We start from the raw sequence: 26,839 nt of genomic DNA, 5'->3' as shown, positions 1-26,839 counted from the left end.
CTTTACGGACTTTAGATGTTTAGAGTCTTATCCATCAAACAGGTACCATTAGCTTGGTATATTTGATTGGTTCCAAATTCATCCTGCTGCATGACAACAAGGCAAACACGCAGCCAGAGACATAAAAGACTATCGTCAGTGACAAGCAAAACAACGAAGCATGCAACAGATGGTATGATCCTCTCAGAAGTCTGATCTTAATATCTACTTAGTAGGAAAGAACACAAAGAAACTAAGCAACCGAGTCAGTCTGAGTGGGCCTACCGTCTTCAAAAACCATGTGCATATACAACTAAAGCACAACAACTGCATTATTCTTAAATTAAGATAATTAGTAGTGTCTTATGTGTAATTAAAAGCTAACATTTTAGTTAGAATACACTGCCTGGCATGTCAGTGTGTAAGATTTTTCTACAGTGATACATTTTTCATTTACAATTTCAGTGATTTGCACAGGATATGCCAGTTTCACTACATGCTGAACACTTTTCCAGTTATTTATATATACTGTATATTTAAATATAACATGTGATAGTATGGATCCAGTTTGTTGTGCATTTCCAATGACACTGAAAACCTTGTTAAATATACTTTACACTACTGTACTTAATCACGCTCATGCCAACAAAGCAGAGGAGGGAAGAGCCAAAAGAAAAAGACATTGCTACCAACATTTTTGCCTCAGCGCTGTGTTGTGTGTCATGATCCGTACAACTTGGACAAGTTAACACGGCGTTATGGTCATGGTTAGTACATGCCATTTAAATCTCTGGGGAATGTGTTAATTGACAGTCTTCTTATGGGCCATTTTTATTAGCGGGAACAGGAGGTTGAGATGGACGTGGCAGAATTGATGATGCTGAGCTTTTCACTGGGAGTGACCTGGAGGGACAGGATTAGACGTGGGTAGACCTGAGCTGTTCTTCTGACAATTTCCCTACAACTTGTCCTTCTGACAGCTCAGGTTGAATGGATTGGTGACAAAGTAAGAGCGGTAATGTTGAGATGGGTTGGACATATGCAGAGGAGGGATAGTGGATATATTGGGCAAAGGCTGTTGAATATGGAGCTGCCAGCCAGGAGTAAAAGGGGACGAGCACAGAGAAGGTTTATGGATGTTGTGAGAGACGAAATGGCGATTTCTAGGGTGGCAGAAGAAAATGCTAGTGATAGCAGGAAATACAGGCAGAAGATCCACTGTGGCGACACCAAAAGGGAACAGCCGAAAGAAGAAATGGTCAAAATCAATCTTCAATTACTGAAAAAATAAGTTTCATTTTAACAGAGTGAAAAAAATGCAACGAATTTGAGACTCATCTATTTTCAGTGTACATTTACAGGAATGTTTTGACACAACATGTATGGTAGTATGGAGACTGAAAAGTTTATAGTTGCCTCACAATGTATGTATTGGGATGCTACGGACATGATTAATTTATGAAAGGATTTCTACAAGTTTGATTTTTATATGCTCTGCACAAAAAACAGCCATCCCTTATACCTTTCTAGAAAGACTCCTAGATAACAAATGAGATGAAAAAAATGTCAGAGAGGAACCTAAGTGGATAGCAATTATGATGAAAATAAAATCTTTAGTATTTTTTTGTTTATTAACTTTAAAGAAATTGCACAAGACTGGCAAGTATGACCTATTAAGAATTAATTCAGACTGACTCACTACAGCTGGGCAGACAGAGCAAGAGTGCATGCAGTTTAACCATTTCATATAAATTAGAAATAGCATACAGAATGTGGAAAAAAATAGTATTGCGATGTGTCCGGCTGAATGGTAACGTATTAGCAGTCAACAATTTATTGCAAGATGACCGGTTGTTATCTGTTATGTTTAAAAGATTTCGTATAAATGGCGAATAATTCATAGAGCTAGGAAGAACGAGGAAAGACAGAATGGACTGTGTTTACCATTTAATGTGTGTGTGTGTGTGTGTGTGTGTGTAGCTGCTGATCAAATCTTTTACAATCTGAATGCAACCGTGAATGACTTTGCATCATATTATTCAAACAAATCTGAAATAATGCAATGCTGTAAAACGCCATCGCTGCCATAAAAGAGGCGAGCTTTTTGCCAATTCTGTATTTCTCTCTTAATTTACATCGGCCTTTATCTTTCCGGGTCACTTCTCCTTCTCCATTTGTTTGTTAAACCACTGCATCTGGGGAAGGAAAATGTAATGTGGCTTAATGTGGTGCAGATTTGCAGAGTGGTGGAACTTGCAGGTCTGCATCAGGCCAAGCAGAAAGTAAGTCTCTGTGCTTGTCATTTGGAACACTGTGCTCTGGCTTTTTATGATTCTTTAGAAACGAAAGACAAAAAATGCTTCATTAAAATCAAAATGACACATTATCCCTTTTCAAATTTATTTTTCTTTTCTTTACAACTAATGATTATCATGAATGGCTGCTCTGATATACTGCGTGGTTTATAATGGAGGCTCCCGCTGTATATTTTTCACGTATAAGAGCGGCATATCAAATCATCGCAAGCACAGTTTGTAGTGCATAAATTTACCATTAACAACTTTAAGCTTTGACCTCAGATGAAGCTTAATATTTCCATGATGTGCGAAGGTGAAATAGGTTACGTGCATTTTTAGGGGGATATGCACACACACAAACTGATGTGCAGCCCAAGAGTGAAGGTGAGAAGCTTGAAGGGAAGGTTGCATACTTGTGGATAAAAATACAGCCAATTCCTGCACCTCCTCAGATCTCCGGTCTCACCAAAGCAGAGACCTCTACCAGGGGTCAGATTCAACCTTTAAACATACCACAGAGATTAGTGAGGCAGCTGGTCCAAAGGTCTTTAAAGAAACCTATCAAAAAAACTGCAGGTTTGAATTGGTTTTCAACATTAATTTTATATTTGGTTAAAAGGAATAGTTTTACATTTTGGAGATCGCACTTCTCCTCTAATAAAATAAATTAGATGAAAGCTTAGGTAATCTTTTACTGAGGTCATATACCAGACTATTTATGTGGGAGGAAGTTTTACTACATTTGGAGACAGGAGGCAAGTTGTAACTAGTATTTTACTGAGATGAGCTAAGAAGCTGCATATTTGCTATAAAGACAGGAGAGTGGTATCCATCTGCACATCTTCTTCTAATTCTCCACCACAAAGCAAATATGTTTCTTAAAATGTCAAACCATTACCTCAAGGCCTCATTTTTAGAAAGCCCTCTGTTTAAATCCATTTCATAACCCTTATAGAGTAACAATTACCATATCATTCCACTGGGATGATAGCATGTGGAACAGCTTTTATTTTGCAAAAATGCCTTTGATGCTGGGCGCTACGTCCTTTCTACCAGGATTATGTAAGTGAAGTCAGCAGCTTCTGCGGAAGATATTATAATGGCTGCTTTCCCAGAAGGACAGCTTTGTCTATTAAGGATCATTAACACTGTGCAAACCTTTTATCAAAGGGAACAAATGTAGTCTCTCATTTGTACTTTGACCTTGTCCTTGATCGTCCACTTTCAGCACTGCTTAAAAGGATGCAAAACATTATCCGTTCCATTCACGCATAAGGTCAGAAAACATTTCCCACTTTTGTGGAACTTCTTAATTAGCCTGCCTCCTTTAGCTGTGACATGAAGCCAAATAAACACAATCGGCTCAACACTTTGGTCTGCCCTCCTTTTCCGAAGCGTACAGAGCTTTTTGAATTCTGCAGTGATGTCCTTTTTTTTTCTTCTCAATTTTGCCACAGATGATCAAACACATATGCTTTAAGATGGAACACAACAACAGCAATGTCATTACAAATGCATGAGCATACCTTTGGATCATCATCATCTGTCTGTTCTTGTAGACACAATGTAAACATGCTAGTAGTAATTTTTGTTTTTAAATATTACCCCAGGGATGAGGCTCATCAATGATCTTTTTTGACATCCATTTGAAGAGTTTGTTTGATCTTAATACAACTTTAAGAAACAAAGGATACTATCTATGTATTCGTATCATCTCCATGGGAAGCATAAAAGACCACATGCTTAATATTGCTGTAATTTATCTTGAGAAGTCTCGAGGTTGCATACATAATTATACCTTTGTACAAGTCTTGGGTTTTCTATGGAGCTTCAAATGTTTCAGCCTACTTAAAAAAAAATACAAAAAAATCTGCAGATAGGGGGAAATAGTACTCTGGTGTTGCCAGAAAACTGTACCAATTAGAATTATTAAGGAACCTTTCAGGTCTAGTGTTGCTAAGTGCAGGGCCAAATGAGTAGGGTTTAATGTAGTCCAGCTAAATCTGTGTGGACCTGGCAACAATCTGTTACATCTTATCATATTGCGAGTTTGGAGCTATTAAGTGCCAATTTCTTTCTCAGATAGATTCTAATGGGAAGGAAATTGCAAGAACTACAATTAATTCTATAGATAATGCTTTCAAAGCTTCTTAAACAGTTTTACCTCTCCCTATGTCCTACAATCCTATGGCCTATAATTTCATGATCAAATTGGTTGGTTCTGGTAGTTGGGTAAACACTGATGTCTTTTTTTTAAATTAAATGTTTTTAAATGACTGCTTCAGTATCCCAAAAGGACTTTACATATGATTTTTACTTACAACAGCTGAACACAAATAGTGGCGATAGCAATCCATACCAAAACAAAAAAAATATGCGGAAGAAGACAATTTGCCAGCTACACAATTCAAGCTTCTCCACTAAATAAATATTAGTAAACTCGACTAATAGAACCAAAATAGGACTGCCAAAAACAGCACTGCCAGAAACTCCCAAATTAACTAATAATTAATAAACAACAATGAAAAAGCAACTGAGGGATAACACCGTTGATGGACTTAAGGGAGAAAGAGAAAGAGAGAGTGAACCTTGCCCACCTTCATGCACCAGCTTCTCTGACTACATATAAGAGTGCAGTCAGCTTTCTGCTGCCAATCATTACTTGGGATGACTCAAAGAGGAGAGAGCACCTTAATAAGGATGACAGAAAATCAATGATGATATCAATCTATCTATCAGTGATGATAGATGTGCTGGTGCGCTGAGGCATGTAACAGGCAATCACTTCTTCTGCGAGAAAAACCTACAGTACTGTAGGCTTGGATAACTTGGAAAAGAGCTTTTTAAATTTACTCTGGTTATCTGGTTGTCTAATATTGATGTTTTATGATCTGAAACATGTAAGCGTGACAAATATGCGAAACAAATACATAATAATAAAAAACTTATGTTGTATCTGCCGCTACCTCTCCCACATGTTTGGACCCAGAGCTGAAGGGGGTGGCTGGACCAAGACAGCTAGAACCTATCGCTAGGTAGAGCTAGCTGGCCATAGATAACCCTGAACCCTGAGTTGAATATGTGGAACTGGATAGATGGATGTCTCTCCATCTGTCTGTCACTCTGTCCATCAGTCCTCGGTGGCACTAAAGGTTCAGGAAACTGCTGGGGTGCTTTTGTCTCATGGGACACTGTGTTCCTTTCTCTTTTGCCTTCTATCACCATCAGACTTGTCGTCAATGAAAGATATCAAGTAGCTTAGCACAGACAACACAAGACAGTCAAAGCAGCCACTGATTTAACAACGGTCTTATTATTTTATTTAACACACTGAAATGTACTGGGCAGCTTACTAGATGCCAATTAATGTTGTTTTAATTTATATAGAGTTTTGTTTTCCTCTTAAAATATAAATTAAACACCAAATGCTACTGAACATCTGGATTTTGTGCAAAAACTTTATTTCTTATTGTTTATATTGGTATGCTGCCTGTCTTGTCTTCCTTTTGACTAATCGCTTTGCCATCATCACTCTCAGCAGTGACAGAACCATTTAGTTAAAGAGGTCGTACGTCACATTTTGTTAAGCTCTTGTTTTGTTTCTTTGTTCAAATTACTCTTTAGACAAATACTGTGCGATACTGAGGTGCGGAAATAAGGTTATTTGATTTTAATGGGCGTTTTTCCGGCAACAGTTGGACAACATCATATTCAATAATAATTACAAGACTTGTCTTCATCTCTGGTTGCTGTGGGTTCATGTGTCCGCTGACAAAAATATCTGTAATGAAATGAGTTGGGATGAGTTGGGGAGGGCGAGAGAGCTCCCTCAGATTGTGGTCACGTCCATTCTGTTAACATCCAGAGGCCGTAGTGGTGCAGTTATAGAACGAGGAATGTGCAGCTTACTTTTTGAGTAAAGCACTGTTAGAGTGGAATAACCACAACGTGGTGATTGTGAAATTAATTTACCCTATTTTTGTGTAAGAACTGTAACCTGCCCCAACAATTGGGGAGGTTTTGGTTATGCTCTGAAAGCTTCCTACAGCCACTCGTACAGTGGGCATGAACCCTTTCTTACCAGGTGAGTCAGTCATTCTGTAAATATTATCAGAACCGGAGTGCTTCCCAATTCATTGACTTTTAATTAACAAAACTACATCCACACTCTAAGAATATGCCTCTTTTTCTAGCAGTTGCCAGTAGTTTTTTTTTTTAAACTTTTTTCATGGCATAGATTCAACAGGGTATTGTATTGACGTCACAGCATTGTACAATTTCTGCAGACTTGTTTACATCACATCAATGATGCAAACCTCCTGTCTCACCACATCCTAAAGATGCTATATTGTATTTGAGACTGGTGAGGTGGAGCCCACCATGATCAACTCACCATCATGTTCAAGAAACTAGTTTAAGATGATTTGTGACATGGCGTTTGTCTTGCTGGAAGAGGGTCATAAAGGGATGGACGTGATCAGAAGCAACACTCAGGCTGTTTTATTTAAATGATGGTACCAAGGGACATAATAGTGTGCCCAGCAAAAGCCTGAAATGTTGATACAAGCCTGGATCTTTGTCTAATTCTGACCCTACCATCTGAATGTTGCAGGAGAAACTGAGGCTTGCCCAGCTTTGGTGAGTCTTTTGCTTATGTAGTCAGTCTCCTTCATAGTTTAAGGTGTTGTGTAATCAGAGATAATCTTCCATATATCTTGGTTGTGTTGACGGTTTAATTGAGATACAGTTGAGTTACTTCCTACTAGCTCACAAACATTCTGGCCAGTCTCCTCTGACCTCTGACGTCACCAAAACATTTTCCTCCAGAGTATTGTCGCTCCCTGGATGTTTTCTCATTCTCTGTAAACCTTAGAGATGATTGTGTAAGAAATTCCCAGTAGATCAACAGTTTGTGAAATATTTATACCAGCCTGTCTGGCACCAACAACAATGACACATTCAAAGTCACCTAAATCAACTTTCTTCCCCATTCTGAAGCTCAGTTTGATTTTCAGCAGGTCATCTTGATCCTGTCTACGTGCCTAAAAGCACTGAGTTGCTGCCACATGAATAGCAGATTACATATTTGTGTTAACGAGCAGTTGAACAGGTGTACCTAACAAAGTGGCTGGTGAGTGCATGTGAAGGGCTAATAGAAGTGCTGGCAATAGACAGACTGAGGGGGAAAAGGGCCATCTTTTTTAGATTCAACACCTGGAACCAGCAGCAAAAAAACTGATTGATAATCACCTCTGCACCTCTGATATTATAGCCACCACATGCAGCTATTACTGTGGGGAAAAAGCCATCACTGTCATTACCAAGTTTGTTTTGGCCTGTATGCTAGGAAACAAGAATGACCCACACGCTTTTCATCATCTGTCTCCTAACTCTGCCCTTGCAGAGGAATCTGGCAGTGGTGACAGTGGTGATATCTGATGCATTAATATACAATGTAAGCAGTGCTTTAATGCTGGTGGGCACTTTTCGAAGAAGAAAAAAAAAGGCTCTATATATAGAGAGATTTGCAGTTTATAAATAAAATGCAATAATCTCATGACGTTTACAGTGTCTTAAAGCAAATATGAAGAAAATTGTATAAGATATCATATCAAATGTCAACGTTTTTTTTTTTTTTTAATGATTATTATTATAAAAAATGGTGTTGGTGAAAAAAGTGCTAGAAAAGAAAAGTTGGGTAACAACAAAAGGTGAAAAATGTACAACTGTCTTTGAAAGACTGTGTTGGCAATTAGTTCATTTTAAGAACATAATTTCTCAGTTTAAAAATGTCAGTAGTTACCATCTAGGTTCATAATTTTATTTCAAGATTTCGGGAATGCTTAAAATATCCACAAAACCACAATACTGAATGGCTTTGCTGTTAGAGCCATCAGCCAGAACTGCATTAATAACAGCAGCTAATTGGGGACACTGTCCACGTTCACCTCTGCATGCATCAACGGGATTCTTCAATTTCCTTTTGAACTACACAAGAGAGAAATAATTAGGATTTTGACAGCTGTCTAAGTCATGAGATCCAAGAGGGGGCTGGAACAGGTGACCCAATCTTAGCCATACTGATGACACAGCTTACCTTGACAGCTGAAAGAGGGGCTCTGCTCCACCCACTCCCAATCTGTGTGTGTTTGAGTACTCATCAGAGTAATAAATCTTCCATCCAACAAACAAACCTTCATGAACTCTGGTGGAACTGAAGAAAACAGCGATGGGAGACAAAAAAAAATGCTTCACGAGAGCAATTTTATTCAGTATTTTTGGTGGATAAGCTACAAAAGAGCTTCTTGCTCACATGACTTACCTGCTGTGATAAGCCATGTAAGCGTGGACACATTTCACAGCTTAGACCATAATCCTTGCAAATACCGAGCCTGCAATCTGTAATAAACCCAAGCATTTTGGTTTCCAAATTAAACTGTGTCCAGTGCAGATATGCAGCTGCGGTAATGGTGGGTTTGGCGAGTCATTACATCTGACAGCAGTGGTAGGGTTTGTCAGGTAAAAAGCTCTTTAGCCAAACCGACCACCAAGATAACCGTCATATCCATTAAAGCACAACTGAGGCCAAAGACCAAAAAACAGCTGGTTTCAGATCAGTTTTACCAGCAGTTTGACTCAAAATGGAGTTAATTAAAGTGACAAATGAAACAGAAATGCAAGGTGCTGTGTTTAGAAGTCTTTACATATTACCATAATTACTTCTATGGGTCCTGCATGAAAAAGATACCAAAAAAAATGTTGTATTTATTTGGAATATACCGAAAACTTAGCTGCGAACAGTTGTCACAGTCTTTTATTCTCAATTCACTTCTCATAATCTGTACTTCTTGCAAAAAAACATGCCAGCATGTAGTTTCCCAAGGTCATCTGTGAGCAGCGAGGCACAGATTTCAATGTTGAAATGAGTAGTTGTCAAGTATGTTATTAACAGTGGGATCTTTCTTGTCGTCACGTCTCCTGCTCCTCCAGGCTCTTCAGGTTGTCGTTAGACTGTCGAGGGGGAGAAGTCACCTTCACCGGGACCCTCAGGAGAGGCAGAAGCAGTAACTCTGGTAGGACTGAGACCGAGTCATGTTTTCAAATTGATATGTGTCAACTGAGGCAAAAAAATGTCAGCTGAAACTCTCTAAATGTTGTAGTTAAAATTTGCATCATTTTCGTTATTATTCAAGTGCGTTTGCCTGTCAGTATTTGTGCATCAAGCTCATGTACATCCAAAATGTAATATAGCTGCAGAAGATATTTTTCCAGTTCCCATTGCATTCATTAATGATGACTCGATAGAGTGTGACTTAGTGATAAAGGCTTTGTGGCTCTAAGCAAAGAAAATCTCTTGCTTCACTAAAATAGACATTTTGCTACATTTAGATTTTGTGAGGATATGTCAAATAAGATAATGGACAAGTTTTAGTAACAGAGGGAAAAACTGTAACACAATATCCCTACTGAAGCCTATAAAATGATCTCACTCTGCGATAGCAGACAATACACTTCAACACCATCCTTTCATTCAGGGTGATGCATCAAGGGAAGTAATTACAGTCACTACTGACAGATCGATGACTAATGCTGACAACAGTACCTTAGTCTATAAAACCCTGATTTTCCTCAGCCGGGTTATAGCAGGCAACAAAGAACCGTCCTTTGTATTAAACATACAGCCTGTTTATTATTACAGAGACTATCTGCAGGCAGTGTGTATGTGTTCATCTGAAGGTAAGCTGGCAATCATAATCAATGCTATTATTAATATTTTTTCCCTTTTAAATAAATAAAAATAAGTTAAATGAATCATTTACATTGCACTAAATCGTAAAGCTAATTAGCTGTGCTGATTATAACAGCTTTCATTTTTTTCCATTCCACAGTTGGCAAAAAGGCGTTTTTGAGGAATTTTACAACAATGTGGATTTTCACTCTGGTTCTGTTTTTGGGAAATCTTCTTGTCGGTGAAACGGCCAACAACCAGGACTCAGAACTATCTCCTGTAATTGAGCTCTCTGCAACAACCTCCCCTGGTTTTTTAATACTGGAAAAGGAGAAATCCAACAGCTCAATTCATCCACCTCAAGTAGCAGGACCAAAAACATCACACCCTCCTATGTGTTCAGAGTCAGCTGGAATCAGAGTCACCTTCAAATATGTCAATATTATAGTTTCCCTGGTTGTTTTCGTTGTTGGAATAGTCGGGAATTCCGCCTTACTTCGAATTATCTACGTAAACAAACGCATGAGAAGTGGCCCTAACATTCTCATTGCGAGCCTTGCTTTGGGAGATCTAATCCACATTGTGATAGACATTCCAATCAATGCTTACAGGGTGAGTTATTTACCACATGGTGTGCAATTATTGTTTTCTTTTCTGCACTTAATTTCAGCTGGAATTGATTGTGGGTGTTTTTCTTTTTTTAAATTGCCAAAAATGCCCTTTTGTTTTTGTTGCAGCTCATGGCAGAAAATTGGCCCTTCGGTTTAGTACTTTGCAAACTCATTCCCTTCATACAAAAAAGCTCTGTTGGAATTACTGTGTTGAGCTTATGTGCCTTGAGTGTTGACAGGTAAGGAGATAAACAGCACTGTCCTGTGCCCTCCAAGAAAATAGTGTTCCGTGCCTCCTATCTGTATTTCATCAGGCAGACAGATTTATTTAGCATTAGCCCTTGAAATGTTCTTGAGCTGAAAATGCATCATTGTTACAGACAAAAAGTTCCTCAAGCCATAACATTTTCTCATTGATTTTACAGATACAGAGCTGTTGTGTCCTGGAATCAAATCAAAGGCATCTGGGTTTCAGTGTGGACAGCAATTGAAATAGGTCTGATATGGGTTATTTCTATCCTGCTGGCTGTCCCTGAAGTTGTGGGCTTTGATATGATAACAATGGACTATAAAGAGAAGCGTCTCACGATATGTCTACTACACCCAATGCAAACCACGGGGTTCATGCAGGTAATGTAATTGTCTTCATAACATTTAAGTTTTCATGTCAATTGTCAAAGATAACTAAAAAATGTAACAATTATCATAGTTTTTCTTCTGTCTTCAGCCAGCAGATGCAAAGTACGCTTGTTTTCAACCTACACGTGTGTCAAATATTGTTTCTTGAATGGTGCTCTCGCATCCACGACTGATAGCCTTGTCGTGTTCAACCAACAGATTTATAAAGCAGTGAAAGACTGGTGGCTCTTTGGCTTCTACTTTTGCATGCCACTAGTTTGGACTGCAGTGTTCTACACGCTGATGACCAGGAAAATGCTGAGAAAAACTGAGACTACATTATGCGAACACATCAAGCAGGTAGCATTGTGGTTTTTGGCAGATTTTGCATCATTCTGGCAATGTTTCCTTTTTAAAGCTTATTTTGATCATGTCCTTTCTTTTGAAGAGAAGAGAAGTTGCAAAAACTGTCTTCTGCCTGGTGATTGTGTTTGCACTCTGCTGGTTGCCTCTGTACCTCAGCAGAATCTTGAAATTAACAATTTATGATGAAAAAGATCCTAATAGGTGTCAGCTGCTGAGGTGAGCACAAAGTACTAAGAACCTTTAATTTAAAGTTTATATATATATATATATATATATATATATATATATATATATATTTTTTTTTTTTTTTTTTTTTTTTTTTCTGCTGTTCACTGGCCAGCCTATGAGCTTTCCTGACATTTTCTGACAACTCTTTTTCAGTGTCTTTCTTGTCCTTGACTATTTTGGCATAAATATGGCATCCCTGAACTCATGCATCAACCCTATTGCATTGTACATTGTCAGCAAAAGATTCAAGAGATGCTTTAAGGTAAGCGTCATGCTCTTATTGTTATTCTTATAGATGGCACTATTTAGTTTAAATAAATCGGGTATATCTTGAAAACATATTGGTCCACATTGTATGAGCTATCAGGGGTGTCATTAAGGACATATGGAGTCATGTCTGTAAAATAGCCAGACTGCAGCAAATAATAACCTGAGGGGGTAATAAGTGAAAATGGTCTGAGAAAAAAACACATCATCAGACACTTGGCAATCTACCAGACAGTTGGTCACTGAATCAAAGTGACGTGCTATAAAAGAAGAAGAAAACATCGCTTCAAGGCAATTTTTAAGGGAAAAAAAAATCAAGAGCCTTTATTGTACCACAAGTTCAGAAGAAGATACCTAAAACATTCTTTCATTTATTTTATCTATACTTACATTTTTTTGCACTGCACAATACATGGATTTCTTTCTTCATAGCAACATATTTTGTTTAATGTAATATTTATGAAACACCCAAAGCTGAAGCTTGCTTTAAACAACTGTCTTTCCAGACTACATTTCTATTCCCGATAAGGTTTGCGCTCTCTGAATTAATGAAAACTCAATCTGTGGATCATTAGCGATTGCTTTACTGTAGATTTGGACAGGAAATACTTCACATAAAAACGTCATAATAGGCAGTTTTTGCCAGGTGAAGCTGATGGGAAATGTTTGTTGTCCTCTGACCAAATTTTCCGGGTGGTCCTTCAGGCATGTCTGTGCAGGTGTCTACCTCTTCAAGCTGTTGCCCATGACGAGATGCAGTCTGTTTTGAAGTCCAGAATGCAGGATCAAGCCTCAGAGCAGAGCTGCAACATCAAAGCTCACAAGCAGACTCCTGTACCTGAACCTGAGCAGGAGAACACCTTACTGTGCTAACAAAACTCACTTTGAAAACACTTTGTGAGATTGTCGATATATCTTTATTAAATATACATGGCCATCAAAACAGCTACAAAGGCAGCTCTATCGGCAGCTCGGCAACCTTGACATGCCATCCTAATAATATAAAATACCTTCTGAATAACATGGAGCCCTGTCTTTTGTAATGCTGTCGTCAGTTGAACATCTGCTTTGGCATGAGCAACCTGGAGTCAGACTGTTCAGACTATTTGCCCTCAAGGCTTGACTCACTCCCTAACATTACATCAGATTTTACCTAGTACCTATCCTGTATCATGCATCACAGTTCTCAAATCACTGTTTTGGGCACGATGTTAACCTGGCACCCATCAACAGAAATCTTGTCACGGCTTAGCGCCTGCATATATATATTATCTTAATTCTGTTTCTGGATTCTGGAAAGACACTATGCCAGAGGAAATTAAGCGAAGGGGAATTCAGAATTGTCATGGTGGGTTTTATGAGGTACGGTGTATTATTATCTCATACTATTTACATATCTGTTAACTTTCATATGCCGCACATCATTTCAAGAGTTTATGGCATTCTTTTCCTGCATGAACCTTGAGAAATATATCAAATTGGTGCCACAAGTAGATTTCGTCTCCACTACTGAATGACTGATTGATGGTGGCCTATTTTTAATGCATTGTTAAATGTGTAATGCATGGAGACACTTTATGAAAGACCTGTGAGTGGGGGAGAAGAAAAACGAAGATGACAGAATGAGGTCAGGAAGAGAGAGGGATTGGGGGGAGTCTGAGGGGGGCACCTGATAGGTCTTCCTGTCACAGGACAAGGCAAGCACAAATAGAGTGCTGCTCTCCCAGCTAACGCTGTATCAGTCTGCAGAAGTGTCTCGACGCTGTGTGCTGGAATGCCTATTAAAAGTTTATCTCGTGTAAGTAAACTTGACTGTTTGCAAAAATGGAGTCGTTTGTTTGAATAAAAGCTTCTGACTTCTTGTTATGCTTTGTGACGCTTATACAAAAGAGAGGTGCATACTGATCAAAGAAAGCCTTTATCTGAATGCTTTTTATTTTTTTGAACTGTTGTATACACCAGCGAAAATAATAAAAACAGTGACAGGTTAAATGAATTACAGTGATTATCCTATATAATCATAAGCAATATTTTTTAAACTGTCCATAACTGGAGTTACGAAGCCACAGGCTGAGTGTTTTTGCAGTTGCCATGTTGGTGTTTTGAACAGGACGTGACAGGTGATGGGTAAAATCAGTGTTAAACCGAGGACACGACGCGCTTATTGGTTAAGGACTTGTCAATCACAATCACAAGTGACTGACAAGTCCTCTTTGGCTAAGGGCTTGTCAATCACAAGTCCTTAGCGAAAGAGCATTTCCTGGATTATCCTCCTGTCTGATTCTAACAATGGCATTACAAAATGAACTTCATGTTTTATTCAATATGACCTGAAACTAGTGACTGAGCCAATAAAGTCATTGGAAAGTGTTCACTGAGGTCATAGAGCTGTGCTGTTTTCCAATATCTATCCAGCTCGTCTTGTTTTTGTAAACAAAGGAGTCGCCCCTTGCTGGACATGAAGAAGAATGCTGGCTTAAGTCAAATCTCCTTTCAGACCTTTGCTACAGTGCCACCCCTGTAAAAATATTGCCAGGAAAAAAACGCATCACAAATAATTAATAATTTGCAAAAATATAACTTGCAATACAAATAAGTACATTTTGTTTATATAACATGTGTGGTTGCCTTCACGTGTCTGCCAGAATCGATTTTCTACTCAAACTTCACCACGTTATGTGTTATGAATAATATAATTATGTATCGACTTGCTTGTACGGACAGTGGTCAAAAAGGACAGACTGAAAGTTTTTCAGTAATAAGGGTCTGAGGGTGAGTTTTATTTGAAGCTTGGAGTTCAGCCGTCGGGGCGCAATTTTGTGCATCCGTGACCAATTGGCGTTTATGGATTTCCTTGTTTATTGCCTTGTTTGAGAATTTGATTGGACAATTTAACATCACACATCCTGACAGCACAGGCACTCTTGTCTTGTAGAGGAAGAAGAGGCACTCGCTAGCTAGCTAGGATGGAAATTTCGAGTGCTGCTTGTGTTGAAGTGTTCATGTTTATTTAAGATTTGTGTTTTTAAAGGTTTTTTTTATAGCAACGGTTTAAGAAATATTACTATTGGTGTCAGATTTGTGTTTTTTTCCCCTTATCTGTAAGATGCTTTACATTGTCCTGTCTGACCCAACTGCGCCCCCACCAATATTTTTACCTCCACTTATCACTGGGGTTAACCACTGGAAGCTGCATCTGTTTTAATTTATTGTTTTTTTAAATTCTGTTGTTATAATGCAAAGCTCTGCTTGAAAACCGTGTGTCCTTGCATGTCAGAACCAATGGTGATAGCAATTATTGTGGACTGAAGCAAGACCCCAAACTCTCAGTGTGCAGTTTAAAAGGTTTATTTGACAGGAATTCAAATATAACAACAAAGACTTGCAGCTGGGGGATTATGGTTCTCCACACAGGAAGTGACTTCTGTCAGAAAGACGAAGGAGGTTAATCCGTGTTGCTGGTAAGTTCTGAAGCCTTTAATGTTTGAACTGAATTGGATTCTTACTTGAGTATTCTAAGCAAAGAGGCAGTGAGGGAAGTGACCGGCCAGGAGGCAGGTGTTGGTGGAGGGTTGAGAGGCAGGTGAGTAATTCCACAATTCCTTTGTGCAGGAGCGGACAAGTCCAGAATATCAGGTAAGTATTTTCCACAGGGGGAGAGCTCTTTAGTCAGCATGATGATGTTAGCTCAGGCAACTTTTAGTTTTTTCTCTCAGTTTTCCTTTTAATTATTTGACTTTTTCTATTTGTTTATTATTTATATCCTATGTGTTTTTATTATTTAGTTTCAACGTACAGTACTTTGTGTCAGCTGTGGTTGTTTTAAAGTGCTCTATAAATAAAGATGGGTGGATGGGGTGGAACCTGGACATCAGAAAGCCTGATTTTAACAATCAAACAATGATAGTCTGGCAAAGAATCAAATCCTGAGGTGGTCCTTAAATACTGTTGAGTGATGATCAGATAAGAAGCAAGCACATTGGCTGAAGAGCAGGAAACCAGTAGGCACTGCCAGCAGGAGCCCAGAGTTTACTCTGCCCCCCTCCACCTGAGAGAAGAGGAAAGAGCGTGACGAGAGAGAGAGAGGGAGAGAGAGAGAGAGAGCAACAAAGGACAACAACCCTGACCATTCTTGGACAGTGACAAGACATTCATACGGCCCTTACTTTGATATGTGTCACTCACCTGAACTTTGTTGCATACTTACCAATTAATCCACTGAACTGGTCTCAAAAGTCCCCAGATCACAGTCCTTTTAAGCATCCTTGGAATGTGAATGGAGCAGCTACCCAAAGGACCCAAAGGATAAGTTGCCAATGCCCTGATTTCAGACAATACGAGACACCACCAGAGGTCACCTGTCCACACCACAATGGCTCAAAACTGAGTTTAATGTTGATCATCGAGTATCTTATATATTTACACTTTTGTGAAAGCCTGCAGTTTAAAGCTTTGTGTTTGTTTTGTAGTCAGGCAAGAGACAAATGAAAAGTTTCGGCATTTACTCTAAAATTTCTGTTTAAAATTCTGAAAACTTAATTACATTGGCACTGGTACCAATTAACTGAGGTCAGCATCCTCCTGTTTGTGCTAATTTTTATTGCCAGCTAACCGAAGCCAGATCTGTGCACTGTAGAACAACTGCTCCCTAACGTTTATTCCGAGCAAAATGCCGTCTGACTATTTTTTCTCTATTTACTTTTTCTTTATCCGTCTGAGGAAATCAGTCTACAGGCTGTCAGAAAAAGCCATGTAAGTCGGGAAAGTACTTCTTTTTAAAAATCCATTAGCACAATATAAAAGTTAAAACATAAAGGTTTGACATCCTTACACACAGAACTTTGAAAATAGAAAAAAAATATTTTTTTAACAGTGTGTTCCTTTAATATTTCTTAATACATCATATACAGAACACAAGCAACTATTTATTCCCACACCACATACATTCAAACCAGCAGGCTGTCATCATTATGTGTCTAATCAAATAACTATGAATACTAGAATAAATCAATCAAAAATTAGAATCAGGTTTCGATTTTAAAGCCGATTAACTTCTATAATATTTTCTGTTGTCTATGTGCAAAAACATAGAGCATCAGAAAAATGCTTATTTAGACTTATTTCTTGTAATCTTTGAAGATCACCTCATTTTTAAATTGCACTTTATTAGAACCATCTGACTCTAAATGTGTTTGTTTGTGATTAGAGATGCCAAAAATATGCTTCAAGAGAACAGAGAAAGTAACGTACACGCTTTTCAGCCCACACAGTCACAGTGTCTGCTATGCTCATACACTCATGCATCTCTTTCTGTTCTGACATAAGAGAGACCGTGTCTCTGAGGCTTTGACTGTTGGATGCAACAGCATTGGACAGGACACAGGAGTTCAATATGCTCATTTATACTGAAGCCAATTTGTACAGTTTTTGATCTATGGCACACATTTTTAAATCACTCCTGTCTGGGTCTCCTGTTTCTTCTTACTTTATGTTTTATGACCCCCTCAATTCCACATACCTTTCTATAGCAATGGATTTGCCATTATAATTCATCATTTTTTGTACTGGTAGCTAACTTTAGGGCGATGAGGTTTGCATATATGCAGTAGCACACTCAATCAGATGCTCCTGTCAAATGCTAATTTGTGTCCAAAGCTGTCAAATGCTCAACTCTCTTTTGTTAATGTAAACGCCAGCAGATAATTAACAAATGGGCCATTACTATCATTTCCCAGCAGTAAACGCTCACAACTGCCAGATGACACTGACACAATCAGGCTCCGGTATCCAGAGGAGGGTGACGTCAGTGTCAACATCAACCGGAGAGCACGAGTCTCAGACCTTCTTTAGTAATCTCTGTGCACACACGGCTCAAATATGGCTCCCCACAGTGCTTCCCAGACTCCCCAGACTGTGAATTTAATTAAACAGTGTGAAATTAATTAATCAGTGGGGTGGCAGGTAAAAGGACTTCTCACTGGAACTGCTCACGCAACCAAGACAGGCATTTCATGTGTGCTGACAGTTATTAATTTGCTGTATGTTTGATTATAATGTTTCTATATAGAGATGCTGAAATTCCGAGAGATTAAAAGAGCTTGGCATGGGAAAAAAAAGTCATGCAAATTATCAAAATAACAGCTCCCGAAAATCAAAGTGTAAACCTGTGTTTGATCTGTTCTATCAATTAATTAAAAATTTCAGTTCTGTATAATAATGTGGTGCAAATTAGATGGAAATGAGATAAAATATTCATTTAGTTATCTGGGGAATCTGCCTGGAGGGCTTTTTAGTCTTCAGTCTGGCTCAAAATGCTGTCCATATGGCAATTATGTACAGTAGTGTTGCAGGAGGATTGGTCTGATGCCTACTGGCAGAGAGGAGCCTGCCTGTGACAAACTGCTGCTAGGATCTGATGTGAGTTGAGGGAGATAATGAGGCTGTTGTAAGCCTTAAGTATAGAGCCTGCCCCCGGGGTGGCATATCTAAGTGCTCAGGCTTCTTCATTGTTGCACGTGCTGCTGAGGATTAGAAACACATTTACTTTTTTCTTCATAAACTTTGTCAGTACTTCCTGCAACTCTTTAGACAACTTCTGCTTTCATGTGGAAAGCCTCTTGACATTGCTTTGTGGAGGAGCTTTTTTTTCTTTTTCTTTTTTTTTTGTGGTTTGTAGATGTGAAGTCTTGATTTGATTCTGCTTTGAGCTATCTATAGCTCTTTTTAAGCACCCCACCAGAGAATGTGAATGTTCTGGGGTACATCCTACGGTGACTGAAGTTGAGACAAACGGCATATTTCAATTGAGAATCTTTTTAATATTTATTACATTGGCATGGCATTTCAAATTAAAATTTACTGACAAGGTAAAAAATGTGATATGGGTGAGGTGGTTTAATTTATATTGTTGATTATACAGGATCCTCTCAGGGAGCCCGTGCCTGCTGTGATTTAATGATACCTGCCCACCTCTTGTGAGAAACATCCACTGCAGGTTGGATGCCTCCACCACCGCACTAACTGTCACATATATACAGCGTGTCCCCAGGAAACCATTGGTGCAAACTCCAGCACTGTGTCCAATTTAGACCTACAGCACACTACAGGTTTTCTATTTGAGTGTAACAGGGACACCATGCAACCAAGTGCAATACACAGAAAAAAAGAAAATCCCTGCAATGTGTGCAGAGTACTCGAGTGACCCAGGAGAATTGCCGTAATGTTTCATTACATAGAAAGCAATTTGTGGAATGCAGGCAAGTCTGCAGACATTATTTACAGACATTAACTTACTGAAATAAGCAAGACAGACTTCTTTAGACAATATTAGCAGGCATTTAATTAATAGCCATTCGGGAGTTGCATAGGAGAGTGTCTTGAAAGAGAGGGAGAGAGGCAAGCAGACAGTGTAGCCAATGGCAAGGAAACTTCAGAGAGACCTACTGGGCAGAACTGCAAGTGGTCACTCAACCATGGGATTAAAAAGCATTTAAGCCTTGTACCAGGACACCCCAACCCCCACTTCATCCAGCCGTGTATATCTGACCATTCAGGAAAAAAGAAAAGACAAATGTTTGGAGCCTGGTGCAAAACTGTGGGTTACAGGTTTTTCACAACGCCAGCATCTATAAATGTATTGCGGTGCCTTCTTGGAGAAAAAACATAATGAGCCAGCCTAAAAGGGTTTCTGTGTTCTGGTTAAGGTGCAAAATGGGCTGTCACTACTGTTTATTTCATTCGTGTCTGCATGTAATGAAAAAACATGCAATCAAATGTAGGACACGTTGACTAGAGTGGTTCACTTCACACTCCTGTTCACACTTCTAATGCCTCTTGGGTAACAACTGGCAATTTATGACAGGCTATTGACATATTTATAGGGGGCTCTAGTGAGCGCACGGGCTTGATTAGTACAAATCCATGCAGCAAACTAAATTACTAGCTGGGTTTCCCAAAGTGATTTTTTTTTTCAGTTCAATTTTGGTGCCAAGAGGATGTTGGAGAAAAAAAGCTTTTGATTCGGTGATCACCAGCGCACCACAGCACCCCACCTGCCTATACTTGTTTTGATGGGCAATGATGAAAGCGCAGGTGGACGCGAGAAAGCTCCCCTCCCTCGTCAGCTACCGACTCCTCATCTCTGTGGTTTCCTATTAGCACAGGAGTGGAGGTTTGCAGTCTGGCTGCTGGGCACAGTGGGTCAGTGCTCACAAAGCTCTGTTTGTTCCCTGGCCTGCAGGGCTCCCAGGGTAAGCTTGGCTCCAGAGGGGAGACAAACAAAAAGGCACCACTGTCTCGCACACTGAAGTGATCTCCAACACATTCGTCTTTTCTTCACAACAGGGGTACATTTCTCTTCTTAGGAGAGGAATGGCAAAAGGAAACAAGTTCTTTAGAAACAGGGCCTGAGGATAACAAAACTGCTGTTGTTCTGAGCTATGTATTTTTCTCAGTTTAAATGCCATTTTGAGTTGTTGCTTGTAATATATATATATATATATATATGTGTATGTGTGTGTGTGTGTGTGATACATACATATATATGTATATATATATATATGTGTGTGTGTGTGTTTTCTTTGGTTGTCATTTCTATTTGTCTAGCTTTTTATTGAGCTACAGTATCAACACATTCTGAGTGAAACCAGTGGAAAATGACAAAAATACCATGCACATCGCCTGCTGTACCTCTGTCTGTAGAAAGCCTATACGTATTATCTATTGCCGCATTGAACTATAGCAGGTGGAAACAGTACACAAAAAGGTTCCTCCTTTGATTAATAATTTCAAGGTGTCTTTTACACCCGTATGTGCTGTCTGCCTGTGATTTCGAAGGATGAAATAATGTGCAGGATAGTCTTACAGCTGCCGTCAGGTCAGACATTACTGTTGTGCAGCAATCTGCAGTCCAAGTATAACTCCATTATTGAGGGGACTTTAAAATGGGAGCTGTGTGACACACAGCGGGATGATTTAGTTTAATGACCATGGCAGTGACAGCACTGTGATGGAAATTGGACTCCCCCTGCAAATTTACATCACTTGAGGGTAGTTGGGGCTCTTTTAGCGGCTGCACTCCAGAGCACGAGCCATCAGGAGGTCCTGGATATGTCATGCTTGTCACCTTCCTTTAAGTGTATCTGTAGACGTGGGAGAGGGATTAATATTATATTGCCTACGGAAGCACAGAGGCCGTCTTATCAGCACTGCAGATGTGATAAGCACCTCTACCCCCATGAAAACCAAAAAGAAGGAAAAAAATCTCCAAGCAAAAAGACAAGCATTTCTTTGTGTTGTTTCCGCACACCGCTTCTGAGTTTCAATGCAGCTTTAGTGGCAGATATGGTGTAATTTCACATCTGTTGTAATTTGATGTGCCTGGATCAACCTCTGTGAAATCGTCTTGATCACAACATGGCTCCTCTCAATTATTTAGAAAGTGGGCATATGGCTTTAGAGATACTAATCTCATTTCTTTTGATTTTTGAGGTATTCGGAATAGGATACTACACCACAAGTCCCAGAAAGAGGTACTAAAAAAACAGTTTCTGTGATCATGTTTTCTGGAGGCTTTGCATTCTGCCTTTTTTCATAGAAAAAAAATATTTAATAAAGAAAAAATGTCACTTTTATGGAAACATTTTCCATCATTGCCATGACACTCATCTCACATTAGTTCACATCAATGCAGATGTCAGTGTGCACAAATTGTATTGCCCTCAAACTGATTCTGAGCTGTGAATGGAAGTTATGGCAACCATTGCTGTCACTTCAGTTTTATCAGGAAAACATGCAGTGGAACCATGGTAACAACATGTGACACAAAAAAGCATCTACATCAAAGCCAGCATATACTGTAATTAGAATTTATTGAAGCCTGTCAGAAAAGGTATATGATCTGCTGAGCCTTTGGATTCAGTCCAGTGCCTTCCATTAAACACAGTACAGTGCATTAAGCCTGGTCATGACACGATACAAAAATGAATGCACTGATTTCTGAATCCGCATCTGCAAATAAGAACATTACATGTATGCATTTCCGAATAATTGTATCTAAAAAAAAAAGTAGCATTCCTATCAAGATGAAAAACTTGTCATGTATAGTATATGATCATTGGCCACTTAGGTACATGCATTCAGCTGCTTTGTGCTAAAGAAAATTTCTAATCAGCCAATAGTATGGCAACAATGGTCAAGATGACCTGATGAAGTTTAAACTGACCAGTGACTTTGAATGTGGTATGGTTGCTGGTTACAGGTTGGCTGGAACTGTTGATCTACTGGGAATTTCCTACACAATCATCTTTAGGATTTACAGAGAAGGGATTTTTTTTTTAAAAGCGAAAATGTCCAGTGAGCATCAATTCTCTGGGTGAAAATGCACAACCTGAGTCTCTGTTTCTGCTGATACATTCGGATCATAGGGTCAGGTGTAAGCACACATGAAAGCATGGATCTATATTGCCTTGAATCAATGGTTCAGGCTGTTGCTGCTGGTGATGTAATGGTGTGGGGGATGTTTTTTTCACACACTTTGGGCCCTGTAGTATCAAATGAGCTTAACTGATCAATTAAAGACCAGAGCCTACCTGGTCTTTAAATGCCAATCTCTTTATCTTTATCTTTCTTTATCTTTTAATAGCTGCTTCCAATAGTATAACACCCAATGTCGCAAGGTTAAAATCATCTCAATATGTTTTCTTTTTTTTTTTTAACTGAACAGTACGTTTACTCAAATGGTCTCCACAGTTACCAAATCTCAATGCAATAGAGCAACTTTGGGATGTGGTGTAACAGAAGGGATCACGGATGTGCAGCCAACAAATCTGCACAAACTGTATGATGTTGTCATGTCAATATGACCAAAAATATTTTAGGAATCTATGCCATGAAGAATTAAGGCACCTCTGAGGGCAAAAGAAGGGTCAACCATGTACTAGTAAGGTGTACCTAATAAAGTGGCTGGTGATGGTATATATGCTACAATAAAAATGGTCACATTGAAACACTTTGCATATCACGCTAGCAGGCATAGCTTTCTGGTAGATGCTAATAAAAAGAGAAATCTGATATTTGTGTGCAGATCTGAAAAAGAAGCTGAGCTGCAAAGCACACATGTGCACACACATTTGCTCACATATGTTGTGTGTTCTTTTACACAACTCCAAAAATGCGTGCCACCCACCAGCGACAAGGCATGATGACTCGACAAGCTACCTGGCACCCTCTGTAGTTGTAAGGCCAAGGCCAGTAGCCCCGCAGAGGCTCACACACTTTCTGGCAGTGAGTGTAGCTGCGTTGGCATTCGGAGCAGCAGATCCCCTGGTGGTCTAACATGGTGTCAAAGGTCAGGGCGCTTTCCTCTCCGGCCCCTCTGCTGCGCTGCATTTAAAGGAACCAATGTTGATTTTTAATAGCAATCGTGTTTAAGAAAAAAAAATATATATATATATATATTTTTAATATTCATTTGCAATTCAAATGTTTTGAAGAACTTCTCATCCTCTCAAGTATGTGACTGCAGTTCTTGAAGGCAGCATGAATTTTTATAACCGGTGGGAGTTTTCACTTCAGTTCATAAGTTCATCAAGTTGGAACGGCAGATATTACCCAAGTGACCTGTAATTACAGCTGCCAGTATGACACCTTAACAACAGCAGCAGTAAGTATGTACCTCCTACAGCCAGCAGAAATACAGGAACCACTTAAACACATTTCCACGCCTTGAACTTCTATCAGTGTGAAAATACATTTAACAAGGCTGCCATCTTCAGAGTCCTGATGTAGTCCTCTATTAAAGTGTTGACAAAACAGAGTGACGTAAATTCATAATGAGCCTTAAAGGGTTGCTTCAAGGCTCTATATAAGCTTCTTGATCAAAAATTCACCAACTCTTGAGACTTGTTTACCATAAACAGCACTGTGGATGAAGAGACTCACTTGATAGGGGTTTTCGGGGTTGTCTGCTGACCCCACAGCTGACTGCGCCCCCTCCTCCTCTTCTTCCACAACTCTGGAGGTGTCATTCTCTGCGTGACTCACCAGGTCCCCCTCCTCGGCAGCTGCCTCAACCTCCTCCATGTTAAACTGCCGCTTGGCTCGATGCGTGTCTCTCTTTTTCCTCTCCCCATCTGTTAGAGCAGTCGCAAGAGGCAAGAGTATTGGGTCAACATACACAGGAAGCCATACATGTCCTCAGAGCTCAATCCTACATAGCTGGAGCTGTCTCAGATGTCTTGAATAATTAAATTAGCAGCAGTGATATCAAGCAGTCTTGCATATTTCAAGATCATTCTTTTTTAATACAAGACTCTGCGAGTCTTTTTTTGGTGTTGGGCTCTGAATGTGGTGTATGTTCAAGATGTTCGAGTGCTTTTCCAACTTCTAAGACAAGACTGTAAATTTTACAAGTGTGTCAGCAGATAAGCAGGGCAAACATAACTAAGGTTTTAATAAGCAATGAGCAACATGCAGATTGATCGAAGGCCAGTCTTCCTAGATTATGATGCTGTGTACAGCAACTAAACAGAACAGAAGGAAACCTTTTAGATATGTCGGTCTGAGCCAGTAAATGGGAAGCTCCCCACAAAGATCCAGAATTTTCTTGCTCAGAAACCTGGTGTCCTTCAGCGGCTGCTCTGCTGCAACCCAAATAAGGAACTCCTCATCAAAGCTCACTGGCATTAATTCATCTGTCTGACAGAGGGCGAAAAAAAGACAGACAATGTCCTTGAATTACTTTGAAGGAAAAAGAAATTTAAGCTGTAATCTCTCTCCTTTTTTTTCTTTTCAATATACAACGGTCTGTATCAAGTAGTTTGCACGTACCAGGTCAAACATCACCATCTCTTTGTCGTGAGCTCCCATGGGAGGAAGTTTGGCTTTGATTTGGGATTTTATATAGCACTTGTCTCCTCCAAAGAAGCGGATTCCAGTCACTCCCTGCACCAAATCACAGAGATGCCATGTTTACACTCAAGGCTTTGCGACTTTGCTAAGCACACAGAAGGTCTCAGCTGAGCTACCTTGGGAAGCGAGAACAAGGACAAACTTACTCACAATTTGAAAGTCATGAATTTCCACAGCTTCCTCAGCTCCACTCCCGGTTTTAAATCTCTCAAGATTGTTGTCAGAATCAATTTCCATGGAGCCCTCCCTCACCTCCCCGTTGATGTTCATACTGTAATGAACATTATAAACCTGGCAGCATTCAAAGTGGGATGTTAAAATGACTGATTAGTCGAGTTATGTAAATGACACAGTAGCGAACACGAGAGAAGAGAGATAGAAAACAAGCTTCACGTTGCTTGTGTTATTCCCCAGCACAGTCATCAGTCACAAAATCCTCTGTAGTTTTACCACACTGAGAATTTGAGTAAAGCACCACAGGAGATGCTGTTACAGACCTTGATGGGGATGTTTGCCCTACAGGTGAGCTCATTAGTACACAAATAAACATTACACTATTTCTTATAAGATGGAAATGAATTCCAGGATCAATTTATGTAGTTTCTATGTGTTGCAAACAAAATTAAAGATGCATTTTTACAGTCCGAATTGTGATGGTTGTTGACGGCGCTTCCAAGAGATTAATATACATATCACAGAGCTGAAAACAACCATGCCCATTTAAATTTCCATCATTAAAGGATTCTGAAAAGTACTCGCGGCGTGCTCCTCACCAAAAGCATCCCTGTCACATTCACTCACAGATATTTGTTATTGAAGGGGCAATGCAATAACTACCTTTTTTTCAACGCTTACATTTTTATCGCTCCCCTTCTGCAGATAGAGAGTAGCCACGGATGCACACAACATTAAAACTGCACCAACAATGACAACCACGGCTCCAAATCTCAGGGGACGGCTGAGTGTAGCAGAGGTTGGTGTGCTGCAGGTGCTTTGTCCCTGAAAGTTCAGAGTAAGCAAAGTAAGAAGTGACACACACACTGAGCCAGGACAAGAGAAACATCCCTGGAAAGCTTTAGGTTTTCCTTAGTCGACAGCTTTATTAAAATGTCACAGATGTCAGTTCTATTTCTAATAAAAAGCTAATAAGGTTTCCTTACCGGAGGCCTGCAGTGCTCAAAACACCAAGATCCACAAGTTGTATTTTGCACTTTTTCCATAATCTCTCTTATTGTGTCTTGTATGAACCGTTCTCTGCTTGCTTCTCCTCCGAGAATAGGTTTGTCCACCAGAAGAGTTTTTTCTAGCCCTTAGGTGTGAATGACGTAGAGTTAATTTACTTCACTTGAGCAAAATTCTTCATCTGACTGTTACCTGTATTTCCATATTGTTCAAAGCAAGGTGGCCACCCTGTGGTATCAAGCTAAAACAAGCCTTAAGCAGCTCTGAGTTCACGACAGACGGACTGGTGCCGTGTTTTATGGACAGGGATGCAATTGTTGGTCAAAGGAATGTTATGTGACCTTTGAGTCAGTGATTGTTTGGAAAAGAATATATAACCTGTCACGACAGCTACAGATGAGGGACAGATTAAAGGAGGGAAAAATGCCTTAAAGTCACTCAGTCGGGTGTTGGTACACTGTGTGACACCACAGTTGCATCAGAATTCCTTTGTGTTACAGGTTTAAATGAACTTAAAACACCTGAGTTTCCTAACGTGTTTGCAGCCGGTTATAATTCTAGACAACGGGGAGTAGCAATTTTAATACATAAAAATGTTAATTTTACAGTACTCGATACAGTTATAGATCCAGAGGGTAGATTTCTAATTATTA

General features: G+C 39.4%; 2 protein-coding genes across 3 annotated transcripts; one reads left to right on the top strand and one right to left on the bottom strand.

Moving 5' to 3' along the window:
• Nucleotides 1–9,159: 9,159 nt before the first annotated feature.
• Nucleotides 9,160–13,984, top strand: ednrbb (endothelin receptor type Bb; the record flags this gene model as incomplete). 2 transcript variants are annotated; one of them, XM_082508680.1, is made up of 9 exons in its annotated part: nucleotides 9,160–9,349; nucleotides 9,976–10,013; nucleotides 10,166–10,617; nucleotides 10,743–10,855; nucleotides 11,042–11,246; nucleotides 11,454–11,594; nucleotides 11,683–11,816; nucleotides 11,982–12,090; nucleotides 12,801–13,984. In XM_082508680.1, 8 exons carry the CDS (start codon nucleotides 9,998–10,000, stop codon nucleotides 12,966–12,968), a joined length of 1,338 nt encoding a protein of 445 aa, XP_082364806.1. In that variant the 3' UTR covers nucleotides 12,969–13,984. The 2 variants fall into 2 exon arrangements, with proteins under 2 accessions (XP_082364806.1, XP_082364805.1); XM_082508679.1 differs by lacking the exon at nucleotides 9,160–9,349 and having other exon boundaries at nucleotides 9,857–10,013.
• A 9,265-nt stretch (nucleotides 13,985–23,249) lies between these two features.
• cnmd (chondromodulin) lies at nucleotides 23,250–26,224 on the bottom strand (the record flags this gene model as incomplete). Its single annotated transcript, XM_082508089.1, has 7 exons — nucleotides 23,250–23,477; nucleotides 24,036–24,226; nucleotides 24,638–24,791; nucleotides 24,924–25,037; nucleotides 25,155–25,295; nucleotides 25,860–26,003; nucleotides 26,165–26,224. The coding sequence occupies 7 exons, from the start codon at nucleotides 26,222–26,224 to the stop codon at nucleotides 23,250–23,252; spliced, it is 1,032 nt and encodes a 343-aa protein (XP_082364215.1).
• Between the last annotated feature and the right edge of the window lie 615 nt (nucleotides 26,225–26,839).

Source organism: Aulonocara stuartgranti (genome assembly GCF_965226115.1).
Source record: "Aulonocara stuartgranti genome assembly, chromosome: 16".
NCBI lineage: Eukaryota > Metazoa > Chordata > Actinopteri > Cichliformes > Cichlidae > Aulonocara > Aulonocara stuartgranti.
Note: the sequence above shows the minus strand (reverse complement) of the source record. Positions and strands in the feature narration are given on the sequence as shown.